This window comes from Chrysochloris asiatica, unplaced genomic scaffold, assembly GCF_000296735.1.
Source record: "Chrysochloris asiatica unplaced genomic scaffold, ChrAsi1.0 scaffold00116, whole genome shotgun sequence".
Taxonomy (NCBI): Eukaryota; Metazoa; Chordata; class Mammalia; order Afrosoricida; family Chrysochloridae; genus Chrysochloris; species Chrysochloris asiatica.
Window position 1 is genome coordinate 7898057 of NW_006408634.1, and position 15413 is coordinate 7913469.

General features: G+C 48.2%; 1 protein-coding gene across 2 annotated transcripts in view; it reads right to left on the reverse strand.

Annotated features, from left to right (window-relative positions):
• VRK3 (vaccinia related kinase 3) overlaps nt 1-15413 on the reverse strand; it is a 23559-nt gene that overhangs the window by 6597 nt on the left and 1549 nt on the right. Inside the window, exons 2-8 of one of the 2 annotated variants that reach the window (XM_006868225.1) lie at nt 14901-15050; nt 11412-11606; nt 9171-9217; nt 6211-6277; nt 3599-3683; nt 1189-1294; nt 260-352 (exon numbers count right to left, since the gene is read on the reverse strand). In XM_006868225.1, the coding sequence (XP_006868287.1) occupies nt 260-352; nt 1189-1294; nt 3599-3683; nt 6211-6277; nt 9171-9217; nt 11412-11606; nt 14901-15050 (743 nt within the window). Of the gene's footprint in view, nt 1-259; nt 353-1188; nt 1295-3598; nt 3684-6210; nt 6278-9170; nt 9218-11411; nt 11607-14894; nt 15051-15413 lie in introns of both variants that reach the window. The other variant, XM_006868224.1, reaches the window with a different exon arrangement.

Genomic DNA, 15413 nt, shown 5'->3' on the forward strand with positions numbered 1-15413 from the left:
CTGCTGACCTTGCGGTTCGCAGCCCGATTCGTAACCACTACGCTACCAGAGCTCCTTACCTAGGTATAAAATGCTCTTTGTATTTTTTTTTTTTTTTAACTAAGTTATTTATTTATTTATTTACTTCAAGGCACTCTTTATATAGGATGGATACCAATTCTTGATTTACAATACACACTTGTGAAATAAACCAAGGTTTGGGGATGGGTGGGGATCTGAGCCCAGAGGGGCCACACGATGGGGAGGGGCTGGTTCTTACTTGGGCCAGGTCCTCTGGATTCACAAAGATATTCTCGGCTGTCACGTTTCCATGAACGTATTGATTTTCGTGGAGATACTCCAGGGCGTCCAGCTGGGGGACAGAAGGAAGAGAGTGTTTCTGTGAGTAACAAGACAAACCCAAAGATTCTCTGATGCAAAGCCTGGTGTGGGGACCCCCGCTGGGAGCTCTGGGGTCACACATCTCTGCCTGTAACTGGGGGGGGATGAAAAATCCACCCACCGCCATTGAGTTCATTCTGACTCACAGTGACCCTACACATAGGATTTCCGAGACTGTAAATCTTTAGGGAAGCGACAACTTCTTTCTCCCGAGGAGTTGCTGCCCAAGGCTTTTTCCACAGCGCCAATGGGAGGGTTGTTGTTGTTGTTGTTTGTTAAGTGGTATGAGGAGGAATTTCTGTTTCTCAGAATCATCAACCTGTGGTTCTTTCGGTTATGGGAGCCCTGGTGGTTCTGCAGGATTAGCAGTGACCACAAGGTTGGCGGTTGGAGCCCACCAGCTGCTCCTGAGAATAAAGACTTGGAAACCCTAATACAGGGTGGCTGTGAGTCAGAACTGACTTGATGGCACATAACAGCAACAACAAAGCCGTCCTCCTTGGAATTTCCTGTTAGAGCAGAATTACTTAGTAGAGTGGCTAGGCGGTGGTTTGAAGCTAGCTGCCCTGTGGGAGAAAACAACGGTGGCAGTCTGCTCGGTCTAGGAAACCCTGTGGGGCGGTCGCTATGAGTTGGCACTGACTCAATGGTTTCAGACAGCAGCAGCAAACTCAAGCAGCAGGACTCGAGCGTCTGTGAGATGCGGGCAGCACACGAACACATGGGTGAACCCCACACAGACAGAACCTGCGATGGAAGCACCAGGCCCAGCGAGAGAGCTGGCTGGGTGGGTGAGGATGCACATACCAGCCGGCAGGCCACCTGGAACACCGACCTCTCCGATATGATGTGCTTTGGGTGGTCATCCAGGACTGACTGGAGGCTCCTCCCCAGCATGGGGAACACCAAGAACCTGGAGAACACAAGGCCTGAGTTGGGCAGGGCAGGGCTGAGCCTCCCAGCGGTGACGGATGGGGGAAGGGAAGGCACACAAGTCCTCCCAGGCGGCTAGGAGGTTCTAGAATCAAGTGGAAGGAAGAAGGGTTCTGATTAGTTGGTGCGATAAACTGAAATCCTCAGTTCTTACCTGTGGTTTTGGAGAAGGCCTCCTGGCGTAGTGGTTACGATGCTTGACTACAAATCAAAAGGTTGGCTGTTTGAACCCACCAGCTGCTCCTCAGGAGAAAGACCTGACAATCTACTTCCATATAGATTATTTGATCATTGTCCAAGTGCCATCAAGTCGGTTCCGACTCATAGTGACCCTGCATAGGGTTTCCAAGGAGCGGCTGGTGGATTTGAACCGCTGACCTTATGGTTAAGAAGTCCAGTGCTTATCCTGCAGTGTCACACTTTGTCCTATGGGGTTATTATGAGTTGGAATCAGCTCCAGGGTAGTGGGCTGTACTGTGGTTATATTCTCATTTGGGAATGGGTTTTCTTGGATATGTTAAGAGGCCATATCATTGTAGGATTTTTTGGTGTTTTTCTTTTTAAAATTTTTATTGTGAATTGAGTGATAGTTTACATGGGAGAACATCAGTTTTACACCATCGTTTCATTGCAATGATTACAATCTTGTAGGGTGTGTTTTGAACCACTCATCTTTGAGATAGAAGCAAACAGAGATGGAGAAAAAGTTGACGTCATGTATCAAGGAAATGAGGGAGCGAAGTAGAAAGAGACAAGGATAGGATGTTTCTCAGTAGATACAGAGACTTCTCCCAGAGTGGACATCCTGAATCTTGGCCTCCTGAACTTGGACTATGGATGACTCGAAGAAAAAATAAATCCGTATTGGAAACTGTTCTGACAGACTGCTCTTTAGAAGCCAAGATGGTCAAATATCTTTTCTCATTCTTTAGACATATTATCAGGAAGAATCAGTTCCTAGAGAAAGACATTACATTTGGTCAAGGGGAGGGTCAGCGAAAAAGAGGGAGAACCCCAATAAGATGGATTAGCACAGTGGCAGCAGCAAAGGGCTCAAGCATGACAATGAATGTGAGACCGGGGCAGGAGATAGGGTTGCTATGGGTCGGACCCTACTCGACAGCACCTAACAACAACAAACTGAGGAGTCCTAGTGTGGCGCTGCAGGATAAGCACTGTATGCAATGCAAGGTCAGCGGTTCAAACTCACCAGCCACTCCCTGGAAGCCCTATACAGAGTCGCTATGAGCCGGAACCAACTCAACAGCACTAAATAACAACAAACTGTCAGCGCGATGGCGCCAAAGGACAGCGAACCACAAACCACAGAGGATCCGGGGAAGAGGCTTTCTGCTTCTGCCAAGATTGGCAGCCTTGGAAACCCGCTACAGTTGCTATGAGTCGGGTACAACTTGATGGCACTTCATAAAACAAGAGTCCTGATGAGTTGCTACAGGGTAAGCATTAAAGCTGCTAACTGCAAGGTCGGCGGTTCAAATCCACCCTATACAGGGTTGCTATGAGTCAGAACCATGGACAGCACACACCGAGGGGTCAGTGTTAAAGAGCAAAGATGTCACTTTGAGGACTACGGTACACCTGACCTAAGTCATCATGCTCTTTTCAAATTACCTCATTTGCATGTGAAAGCTGGACAATGAATAAGGAAAACTGAAAAAGAATTTATGATTTTGAACTGTGGTATGGTTGAAGAATACCAAATATAACTGGACTGTCAGAAAAATGAAAAAAAAAAAAATCTGTCTTGGAAGAAGTACATCCAGAAAGCTTCTTAGAAGCGAGGGTGGCCGAGACTTTGTCTCACACACTTCGGACGGGTTACCAGGAGGAAGCAGCCACTGGAGAAGGACACTGTGATTAGGAAAGTGGACGGTTCAGCGGAAAAGAGGAAGACCCCAAGGACTGATGCTGTGGCTGCCACAATGGGCTCCCACACAGTGATGAGGATGAGGATAAACAATGCGTGGAGGAGGCCCGGGCAGCGTTTGTTCTCTTGTACACAGGCTCACTGTGAGCTAGAACCAACCTGATGGCGCCCAACAACATAATTATGGGCAAAGTAGATTTCTGTTCCTTAAAGCTAACCACTTAGGGCATTTGTTATAGCAGCAGGAAGACAGGAAAACAGCTGGGCATCAACCTTGCTTGAAAGCAGTGGGAAGAGGACAGAAACCAACCAGCTATGGGTTCCAGGGTCACAATATTATGCAGGGTAGGGGATAAGACAGGGGACAGAGAGGAGGGTGGTTTGGGGATAGCTCACCTGTACTTGTCCTCATGGATGCCAAAACCGAAGCAGGTGGGGATGGCCAGAAGGGGGGTGCAATACAGCTTCTTCCACTTGTTCACTGCGGAAGGCTGGCAGTTAGAGCTCACCTAGCCCAGGTGCACAGGTGAAGGACAGCTCGCCCAAATCCCAGACCTGGTTAGACTATTGTCCCCTAGGGGAAGGCCGCCTCTTTGTGGGTGGGGACAGGAGACAGTGGATGACCCTTGAGTTGTCTGTAACCCATGTCTGGGGGTCGCAGGGCTGAATGCGGATGCCATCAGAGAAACCAACACAAACCCACTGCTGTGGAGTCGATTCTGACTCACAGCGACCCTCTAGGACAGAGGAGGACTGCCCCAGAGGCTTTCCAAGATTGCAAATCTTTATGGGAGCAGACTGCCACATGCTTCTCCTGGTGGGATCAAACTGCCGGCTGTGATTAGCAGTCCAATCACTTAGCCTAGTGCGCCACTGGGGCACCGTAGCTCACTACTAAGTAGTATTTCTACCATATAAACAAGGAGAACTGGTGGTGCCACAGTTAAACGCTGCTGAACCAAAGGTTGGCTGTTTAAACCCACCCTGCGGTTATCAAGATGGCAGCCTACGAAACCCTATGAGTCAGTTCTACTCTGTCACATGATGTCTCTAAGAGCCGGAAGCTACTCCATTGTGCCCAACAAAACACCAACAATTCATGTAAGTATTATAAGGCTGAACAGACTTCACGGTACATAACAGCAACAACAACAACTGACAACAACGACACATGCAAATCATTTCAAGAGCACCAGCCACCGAAAAGGCAGTAAAATAATTAGGATCTACTGAGTCTTAAGACTGTATTACCTTTGTTTTTAATGGAATTTATTTGACTATTCAAGGAACTCTGGTAGCGTAGTGGTTATAAATCGGGCTGCGAACCGCAAGGTCAGGAGTTCAAAACTACCAGCTGTTCCGCGGGAGAAAGATGAGGCTTTCTGCTCCTGTAAAGATTTACAGCCTCGGAAACCCTGTACAGGGTCGCTATGAGTCGGAACCGACTCCACGGCACGGCACGTAACAACATTTGACTATTCAGGTTTACGTACTCTAACTTTTTAGTGGTCTTTCAATTTTATTTATTCTGCTGTCGTTGAGAAGAGATACAACAAGACGTAACACGGATTTAGTAGTTTCTACTGCACAATTCCATGACACTAGTTTGTCTTATTCAAGTTGGGCACCAATCCTCACCCTCCGTTTGCGTTGTTCCTCCACATTCTCACTAACTCACTGCCCGCTAAGGTTCCTCCTGAATCATTCAAGTTGTTATTGTCACTTTGAGCCCATACAGAGAGCTCTTAAAAGAGCATAAAGCTCAAGGCAGACACAGTGTTTACTAATTACTAAATAATGATTACACTATTATTTAGTTTTAAGGTGACTTTAGGGAATAGTTTTGGCTTACGGTTTAACTATTATCTTAAGGTCATAGTTTCAGGGGTTCATCCTGCCTTCCATAGAATGTGACATTCTGTTTTGCAATTTCCCCCTTTTGATCAGGACTCTGCTGTAGAATCTTTGATCAAAATGTTCAGTAATGGTAGCCGGGCGTCATGCAGTTCTGGTCCGATGGCAAGGGTGGTAGGTGTTCATGGAGGCAGTTAGCCACACATTCCATAGCCTCCTCTTACTCCTGACTCCCTTTATTCCTCTGCTCCAGGTGAATAGAAACTAACTTTCATGTCTTGGATGGCCATTTGCAAGCTTTTAAGACCCCAGGTACTAGGCAAGGGACTGGGAGGTAGAAGAGCTGCACAATAAAGTATGTTACTAGGCCAATTCACTGGGCGGTCCCATGGAACAATGCTGTGAAACCTCCAAACCAAGGAACTAGATCTTATGAGGTGTTGGTTGTATACAGAGGTCAATTTTTCATTCTGGCTGTACTACCTACTGGCTTGGAACATTCCTGAAAATTGAATACTTGACTATCAAGAACTGGTTCAAACTGGAAACAATCAAAATGTCCACCAACAGATGAGTGGGTAAACACAATGAAGTCTCTCCATGCAGTGGAATATTTTAATCCTAAGGAGCAATGAAGTCCTGAGGCATGCCGCAATACTAGTGAAGGAACATCAAACACATACTGAGCAAAACCAGTCAGTCACAAGAGGACAAAAATCGGGGCTCTCACTTATGAGAAATAAGCAAACAACAGACATCAAGGATCACTGATGGCTACAGGGTAGGACAGAGGAGGAGAGGGAGTCTTTGTTTGGGTTGGAGCAATGGGTTTACTTTTTGAAAAAAGGTAGCACGGATGGTGACCCAACATGAAAAATGTCATCAGTGTCACACAATAGTAAATGTGGGGGTTATGTGATGGCAAATGTTTGGTGTATTTTCATCACAGTAAGAAAATCAAAACCAAAAACGGGCAGGTCCTAGCACACACAGGATGCCAGAGGCCTGAGGAGTGACAGAAGCCAGGCTTTGGGCACAGACAGGACGTGAATCTGTGTTTCAAATCTCCACCCTTCCCACACCCACAGGGAGGTGGGCTGTCCCTTCTAGGTTGGTCCCATTTCTCTCCCGCCCTGCCCACTTCCCCAGAATACCTTGCAGAGGTTTGGCAGCTCGCTGGAAAAAGTTCTGCTCATTGAACAAACGTCCGTCCTTGGCATCCTGGTGGGGGCAGGAGAGGAGGCTGTCATACTGTACTCTCTGAGACCAGAGCCCTCAATACGTCACAGTCCCAGGACAATCCTAGCAATGTCTGTTGTCAAGTCCCCACCACAGAACCAAAGGCCCCGGGGGTGCTGCCTGCAACACGTTATCAGAGGCTGTTTGTAGTCTTCAGCACCCAGGCTCCCCTTCTTTTTTTTAATGATAGGATCCACAAGTGCTCCCTAGGTACATGGCCATTAACAAAAGACTGCATTTCCCAGTCTCCTTCGCAGCAAGGGATGATCATCTGACAAATTCTGGCCAATGGGGATGTGTTATGTATTGATTCGTTCCCTTGGAAATATATGGTGCAAATCCTAACCCCTGGACCTGTGGTTGCAATCCCACTTGGGAAAGCATTTGTTTCATTCTGTGAACAAGACAGGATTAGTATAGGCTGGATGTTGAGCCAATCTCTTTGAGGTATTAAAAAGAAAACCCAGGGCTGTTTTAGAGTTCATTCTGACTTATAGTGACCCAAAAGGATAGAGTAGAATTGCCCCACAGCGTTTCCATGGCTGAAAGGAGCTCTGGTAGCGTAGTGGTTACAAATCGGGCTGTGAACCGAAAGGTCAGCAGTTTGAAACTACCAGCTGTTCCGTGGGAGAAAGATGAGGTTTTCTGCTCCCGTAAAGATTTACAGCCTCAGAAACCCTGTACAGGGTCGCTATGAGTCAGAACCGACACCATGGCACATAACAACAACAATCTTGACAAACGAAAAAACCCCCGCTCTTTCTCCCAAGGAGCTGTTACTAGGTTTGAACTGGCAACCTTTCGGTTAGCAGCTGAGCTCTTAACCAGGGCTCCTATGAGATATAAAAGGAACACATTAAACAAGGAAGCGAGGCAGCAGAGATGGGGATGACAGATTTCCCTGCCACATGAAGACTGCCAAAAAGCTAAGGCAGAGAAGCTAAAGAAACAAGGACCGTCCCCCAGGGCCAACAGAGAGAGACCCTTTCCCTAAAACCAGAGCTCTGATTTCAGACTTCTAGCTAGCCTCCTAAACTGTGAGAAAATGAATTTGTTTGTTAAAGACACTCCCTTGTGGTGTTTCTGTTTTAAAATGCTGTGAAAACTGAGAGAGTTGTAACCTGACGAGACTGCCGTTTCGTGGGGAGGTGGAGGAGTCTCCCAAGTTTGCTGCTTTACAGAATTACTTTTCTATCACTTTTTTTAAAAGTGGGAAGTACAGGGCTGGGGGACATCAAAAACCTGTGGAAACATAGAAAGAAAACATGGAATTTGTCCATGAACTTTTTGAAGTCCCTTGCATTTGAGGTTTCCGTCTTACATAGATTCCAGCTTTCACAAATTTTACTGCAATTTATTTTTCTTGTTGAAAATGTCCACAGCAGAATATGCGTCAATTAAAATGTCTCTGTTTGCAATCCAGTGACATGAGCTGCGTTCTCTCAGTTGCAGCCTCCTTTTCTGAGTCGTTTCTCCTCCGTTCACAGGAACTCACTGCCCACTAAGGTTCTTATCCAACCTTTCGAGGACTCAAAAGCGAACTGTCTGAGTCGAGTCAGACTCACAGTGCTCCTGTACAGACTTTCCGAGGCTGCACATCTTTACAGTTCCATCCTTCTCCTGCCGACCTTGTGAGCATCCCAGTGCTTATCTGGCAGTACCACCAAGGCTCCTATGCTCAAGTAAAGTGGGTTCTGATCCAGTATGAAGACATCCTCATAATAGGAGAAAAGACACAGACACGCAGAGGGAAGGCAGCCATGTGACGAAGGAAGTAGAGACTGAAGAGATGTCACAGCTGCACGCCAAGGAAAGTCAGGGGCTGCCAGGGGTGGAGAGAGACAAGGAGGGCTCTCCCCTGACAACTTTTGGAGAAGACCTGGGCCTGCTGACATCCTGAATTCAGACTGTAACCCACGAGAAGATGGTGAGAGACCTTGGCTAGCATACTTTGGACAAATCTTAAGGAAAATTCAATTGCTAGAAAAGGACGTTGTGAATGGTCAGCGAAAATGAGGGAACCGCTCAATGAGATGGATCGACACAACAGTCACCATGGATCACGGCGTACAGTGACCATGAAGATGGCATGAGACCAGGTGTCTCAGTTCTCCAGTGTGCTGCGATCAGAGGACTATCATAAATGGGTGATTTTAACAAAAGAAATTTATTTTCTCACCGTTTAGGAGGCTAGAAGTTTGAAATCAGGAAGCCAGCTCTCGGGAAAGGCTTTCTCTGTTGGCACTGAAGGAAGGCTCTCGTTTCTCTGAGCATCTGCTCTAAGCCATCTTCAAGTGGCTTGCCAACTCTCGTCCCCCAACGCTGCTTTTTCAACTGCCTTGTCAAATCCCCTTTACATCTTAAGGGATACTGACTCAAGAACACCCTACACGAATCCTGCCTCCTTCACAGAACAAAGACAACTCCTGCCCAAATGGGGACAAAACCACAGGCACAGAAGCTAGGACTGACCTCATCTATTTGGGGGCGGGGGAGGAAATGACACTGGGCAATGTTTTATTCTGTTATATTGGGGTGGGGTAGGAATGAGGAGGGTGTCTTCAAAAAGCTCGTGGGGAAAAAGAAAAGATAAAGGAATATCTCCACAAATTTTTTTTAAGTCTGCTCATAAGTGAGGTTGCCATGACAACCAACAATCACCACCAGCCTCCAGAACAGTGAGACAACCCTTTGCTGTTGATTTAAGCCACCTGGTTTGTGGAGTTTGACAATGACAGTTCAAGGAAGCTATTCCAGAGGCCAAGAGGGGTCCTGATCCCGGGCCTTGCTCTCCCACCTGCCCCACCCTCAGAGCGGCTCAGAGGTAAGGATGCATTGCCATAGCCACAGGCCCTTCCCAGGGACCTACACTCACCAGTTTGAGTGAGAACCTTTGCTTCTGGGAAGCAGAGACGGGCTCAGCTGTGGGAAAAGAGACCAGTGAGATTATCATCTGCAGGGTAGCCAGGCCCTTGGCCTCCAGCTTCCTAGGGAGAAGAGGGGCAACGGAGCCCCAGACAGACTAGTAAGAAAGGCCTGGAAAATAGGTAGACAATGGGTACAGTTAGAGAGGTTACCACTGGCAGGGTGGCTGGATGCTTCATCTGCCGACTTCCTAGGAAGGACGGAGGGCTACATTTTTGGTTTTCAAGATTTGTTTCTTCTGTCATCCTATTTTCAAATAGATTTTTTTTCTTCTCCTTCCTAGCTCTCTCACATAAAGTTTTCCTTGTACCCTGCCCTCCAATTTCCTTCCAAATCATCCCACCTCCTTCTCATCCTTGATTCTTTTCCCTCCTTCTCCTTGCCACTTCCCTTTCTCAATATTCAGGCAAACAGGGAAGAGTCCACACAGCAGGCCTCTTTTGAAAGGTTAGCTTGCAAAGTACTGGAATGCAGCTGTTGATGGGGAGAGCTTAAACAGCCACCCTGGGCCATGAGGTGGAAGTTCCCTCCACTTTCTAACTGATAAGAGTGGCTCATTGGGTCTAAACAGGACAAACGTGGTTTGTGCTGGACACCTGCTTTCCTTGCAGGAGTCTGCAAGTTGGGTACATGCCAGGTCACGAACGCCTCTACGTGACCAGCCCCACATACAAGCTCTGGGGGCAGAGTCTTTAGCGAATTTCCCTGGTGGACAACACTTCACATATGTTGTCACAACTGGTGGCATTGGGAATGAAGCGCGTCCCGTGGGACTCTGTGGGGAGAGGAAGCTTACTCCTGGTTTCCCGTGGACTTCACTCCCTTGTGCCTTTTTCCTTTGCTAATTTTGATTTGAAGGTAATCACAGGTGTGTGTTCAACTCCATGCTGCATGTTGGGTGTCTCCCTACAGTCAATGAACCTGGGGGATGTCTCGGGAGGCCCCCAGCCCACAGCTATACCCGTTTGCCTATGTATATCGCCAGGCCTTTCTTCCTAGTTCTTAGTCTCGAAGCTCTGCTGAAACTTGTTCGGCATCAGAGCAACACATAAGGCTCCAGTGGGGGCTCTGCATGAGAGGGCCTGGCGGGGAGTGAATGGTACACAGGTCTCCCGAATGGCAGGTAAGAATTCTACCACTGGCCCACCGCTAAATAAACGTTATGCATTAGTAATACTAATACCACCACTACACTTACTGTTTGCTTCGTTGTAATAAAGAGCCGGACCCCATTTTTTTTGTGACATTTTGATTACTGGTAGATTGTTTCCTGACTAGTAGACCTTTAGCCTCACATCTGGAAAGCGGATTCAAGAAAGCTGGGTGCACATTCTTTTCACACTGGTAGGATCAAACCATGTCCAGGAACCCAGGTGGCGCAGTGCCTAAGTACTCAGCTGCTATCAGGGGCTCAGTGGGAGATTAGACGTGGTGATCTGCTCCCTTATTGATGCCAGGCTAGAAAACCGTAGGGACAGTCCTAGTTTGTTGTAACTGACTCGACAGCAGACAGCAACAAGTCCATTCCACGCAGGGGAGGATGCTTCATCCCAGCTCCAAGCTACAATAGAAGCCCCAAGCCACTCTCCTTTGCCTCCTCTCTCTGGAGCCATTTCAAACCTGCTTGGGAGGTCTGCCTTGCTCTTCCCAGATCTCTCAATGATGTAAGCACTATACTAGATCCTCTTGCTGTGTGTGTATGTGTGTGTGTGTGTGTGTGTGAGAGAGAGAGACAGAGAGAGAGAGAGAGAGACGTCACCAGTCTTGACATCAGAACCAGATGCTGGGTGGGGCTGTCCATCCTGTCTTGTAGGGTGGCTGCAAGAATCATCAGCATCCTTATCTTGTGGCCATGCTGGTTCTGCACTCTCACATGGCACCAGGAGGTGGAGCTGAAGAGCAGCAAACGCCTTAGGGTACATGCTCTCCAGTGGGTTCCAGTTAACCACCACTCCCAATCACCGGCCCCCACCTGCTGGACTCATGTATGCTACTGGCCTAGCTCCTTGGAGGTAGGTCTGCAATCTCAGATCTCAGAGAAAACTGCCTAGAGGCAGGTCAGTAACTGGGGATGTGGCTTCCATTCCCAGTCTCAAAAAGAGACCCTCCCCAACCACACACGCACGTGTCCGTGTCCCCTGTACCAGCCCTGAAATGGCCCAACACCCACCCACTTGAGGACAAAGTGCACCTTCATAGAGAATGCCTTGGTCATCCCTGGTCTGGAGGGATCCCAGCGTCCAGTGCTGCCCACTCTGGTCTGTTAGCACTGTCCCCGTGGGGAGGGCTTCAAGTGAGGTGGTCACTCGACTCCGCTTCAAGGCCTGGGGGCTTTGTCGGTTCGCCTGTGGGCTGCCTTTGGTGGTTGGGGATTTGCTGCAAGACCCTGCAGGAGGTTGGTCTAATGAAGAAAGAGCAAATGGAAGACAGGAGTTGGTTGGGGCAGAGTCAGTGCTTGGAATACTATTCATTCATCATCCTTCCATCCATTTGTTCATTTGACAAATGCTTCCTGGGGCCTTCTATCTGCCAGGTTCTTTGTGGAACGTTGCTGGGGGCTCCAATGGGAGCCCCAGGCCTGGTGGGGGAGTCAGACCTGGACACAATCAGTCAGATTCAAGTCTGAGGTGGGGCAGTCCACAGAAATATGGGAACCCAGAGGAGAAGGAGACTGACGGTGCCTGGAGAAGTTGGGGAAGGCTTCCTGGAGGAGGGAGCATTTGGGTTGGGTCTTGTTGGATGAATAGAAGTTTGCTGCTCTGCTGGTGTTAGTTGCCGGTAAGTCGACGCTGAATCGTGGTGTTCCCAGGTGCACAGAGTAGACCTGTGCTCCGTGGGGTTTCTTAACCTGGGAGCCGTCAGAAGCAGCCAGCCAGGCCTGTCTCCCCAGGCATCTTTTGGTGGGCTCAAATTGCCAACCTTTTGAGTGCCTAACTGTCAGCACCACCCAGGGACTCTGAGTTGCCAGGGGAAGAAGGAGCACTTCAGACATTTCATGAGAAGCAGCCTGAGACTGAGGTTCTAGCAGGATTCGGACGCGCTAGCGGGACAGGCGGCACAACTTGAAGAGTGGACTCAGCATCACTAAACTCAACAGGCAGAAATCGTCAAGGTGGGGGGGGGTTGTTATATGTATTTTCATCGCAGTACAAAACAAATAACGGAAAAACCCAGCCGAATCCACTTCTGTTGAGTTGATTCTGACTCATCCTGATCTAACATGTGGTTTCCAAGACTATATCTTTACAGGGGCAGATAGTCTCACTTGTCTCCTGGTGGGTTAGAACCACCGACCTTTCGGCTAGTAGTCTAATACTTCACCTACTGCACCACTAGGACTCTTCAAAACAACCAAATCCATCCTGAAACCATTGTGGAGCTGGCCCGGAATTTGTCCACGATAGGACCTGCCCTGAAGGGCTCCCTGACTGTGGAAAGGGCGGTGGACCAGGCAGAGAGGACCTTATCACCCTGGCCTCCCACTCTGAATCCACTCTGAGGGGTGGAGAATTCAGACCCAAGGGCCCAGGAGGAAGGAGGTGGATGGGTGCTGGCTGGGGATACTAAGTCATACCTGCTTTCTGTCTACGAGAGACACCCAGTCCAGAGAGTGAGGCAGACAGGGACTTGGAGCCTAGAGGGAGACACAGGATCACATGAGGGTGGCGGCAGGAGCCCAGGCAAAACAGTATTCCATCCATTCAGTTCAGTACTTAGGAGGTGTTCAGCACGGAGCTTTGCGCCCAGCAACGTTCTGGGTCCTGTGCCAAGGCGGCTATGGCTGGGTGCCATTAAGTCGATTTAGACTCACGGGGACCCCATGTGACAGGACATAACTGTCTCATAGGGTTCCCTAGGCTGTAGTCATAACAAACTTGACAACACTTAGCAGCAACAGCTACTGAACGGACCACCAGGAAATCCTAGGCAGAGAGGGAGATGAAGGGTGTGATGGTGAAGGCTGTGTGTCAACGTGGCTAGGCCATGGTGTCCAGTGGCTCAGCAGTTATGTAATGATGTAACCATTCCCCATGATATGATTAGCCTTAAGTTGTCAGAAAAGTTTTCTCTATCCTTCCCTGATGTCCTGGTGTGGCGCTGTAGGATAAGCACTGGGCCACAAGGTCGGTTGGAACCACAAGGTTGGTGGTTCAAATCCACTCCTCAGAAACCCTATACAGGGTGGCTATGAGTTGGAACCGACTCGACAGCACTTAATAACAAGCTTTCCCTGGAGAATTCTGTGCCTTCTGATTTATACCATGTCAAAATGGCAGTTTGGGCCTCCTTGAGTAACTCAAATCATGTTCCTTCTCATTGTTCTCTGAGCTTTGGGAATGAAAAGAAGTCTGAAGGGGCAAGATCAGGGCTGTAGGGTGGGTGGTGTAAAATTTCACAATGAAATGACCATAGGCCAGCCCTTGTTACCCTGGAAGAATGAGCTGGTGCATTGCCAGGATGGGAAAAAAATTCCTTGGTGCAACTTCCCTGGCCAGTTTTTCACTAATATTTCACAATTATCTTAAAATGTCTCCCTAGTAAGCCCTCATGATTGTCCTGTGTCCTTAAAGAAAATCTATGAAGATGACCCCAGTGGAATCCCCAAAATCAGTTCCCACCACCTTCTGACTTGATGTCTCTGTCTTGAACTGAACTAGCCCAGAGGATCCCCTCAACAGTCACAGTTTTGACTGGACCTTACATTGAAGGAGGACTACTGAGACTAGACAAGTATATTACTGTGAGAACTTGTCTGCAGTCCTCCACGGATCGCAGCTGTTGTTGTTGTGAGGTGCCATCGAGTTGGTACTGACCCACAGCGACCTTATGCACAGCAGAATGAAACACTGCCCATCCTGAGCCAACCTCACTACTGTTGCCACGCTTGAGTCCATCGATGCTGCCACTTGGCCAACCCATCTCATTGGGGGTCTTCCTCTCCTTCTCTGACCCTCCACCTTACCAAACATGATATCCTTCTCCAGAGTCAAGTTTAAATACATTTTGTGTGGAATCAACCCATGCACATATGAACTGGAATTCCAGTCACATACTTTTTAACTGACCCTCTTAAATGTTTCACTGGTTTTACTCAGGTCTAAAGCAGGGGGGGGATACACTTTTAGCTAGATATGTCAGGGTGGGCTTCTCTGTGAAGGTAACAACAGAATAAAAAACTGAAGGAAATGAAGAAGAGAGATGTGGGCAGAGCCACCTAAACAAAAGGAAGAGTTAAGTGCAAAGGTTCAGAGGTCCACAAGGAGGCTGAAGAGAGGGTCTGCAGAGAGAAGAGGCGGCCTCGGTGCAAGCAGTCCTAGAGATTAGGTCTTTCAGTGTTGGAAAGACAAACAAAGGAGGTGGGAATGTACTGGAGAGGGGAATGGCCATTATCAAGAGTTATTTCCAAAAAAAAAGTTATTTCCAAACAACGAGCGTTCTGTGCACAAGGTTGTGGTAAGGGTTAAAATGGTGAGGACCTCAGCTGCCAAGTGTTGAGAGTAGGAGGGAGCTGTGAGCTGAAACCCTTCTGGGACCATGAGGGGACAGAATGGAGGGGAGACTAGAGGCTAGAAGGCTGGGGAAGGTGTTGGGATAGGGGTAGAGGCAGGGGCAGGAGATGCTTGATCTGTGGCAGCTGTTCTCCCGTCTGGAGTCTGGCCAGACTGACCCCAACTTGTACCTCTGGGCCTTGCAGATGGACTCAAGAAATCCTCAGACTCAGAACTGTCACTATCTGAGAAAAGAGATGATGGGGGAGATCTGACAGAGCTGCACCATTTCACTTTCTTGCAAGAAGTTTCAGGACTGGAGTTCAGCTCTTTCCTGGAGCCTAGAAAAAGGACAACAAATGCAGCTTGAAGCCACACAATCCCCCAAACCTGAGGTCAGATTTAACCACTCTCTTCCCCTCAGTCTTAGCAGTTAAAGTGTGTTTCTTCCATCGCCTAAATGCCATGGCTCTGTCTTTTTATACTCTCTTCCGGGTGCTTTCCTTAGATCTACCAACCAGTTCACTAACTGTGCCTTCGGCTGTGTCCTGTGTGCTGTTTAAAACCATCCAGTGAGCTTCTAATTGCAATGACTGTATTTGTTTATCATCAGAGGCTTGACTTGGATCTTTTTCAAATCTGCCTGGTCAATTCTAACTTTTGCTCTCAAATTGCTACAATTTGATGAACCTGACCTATACTCA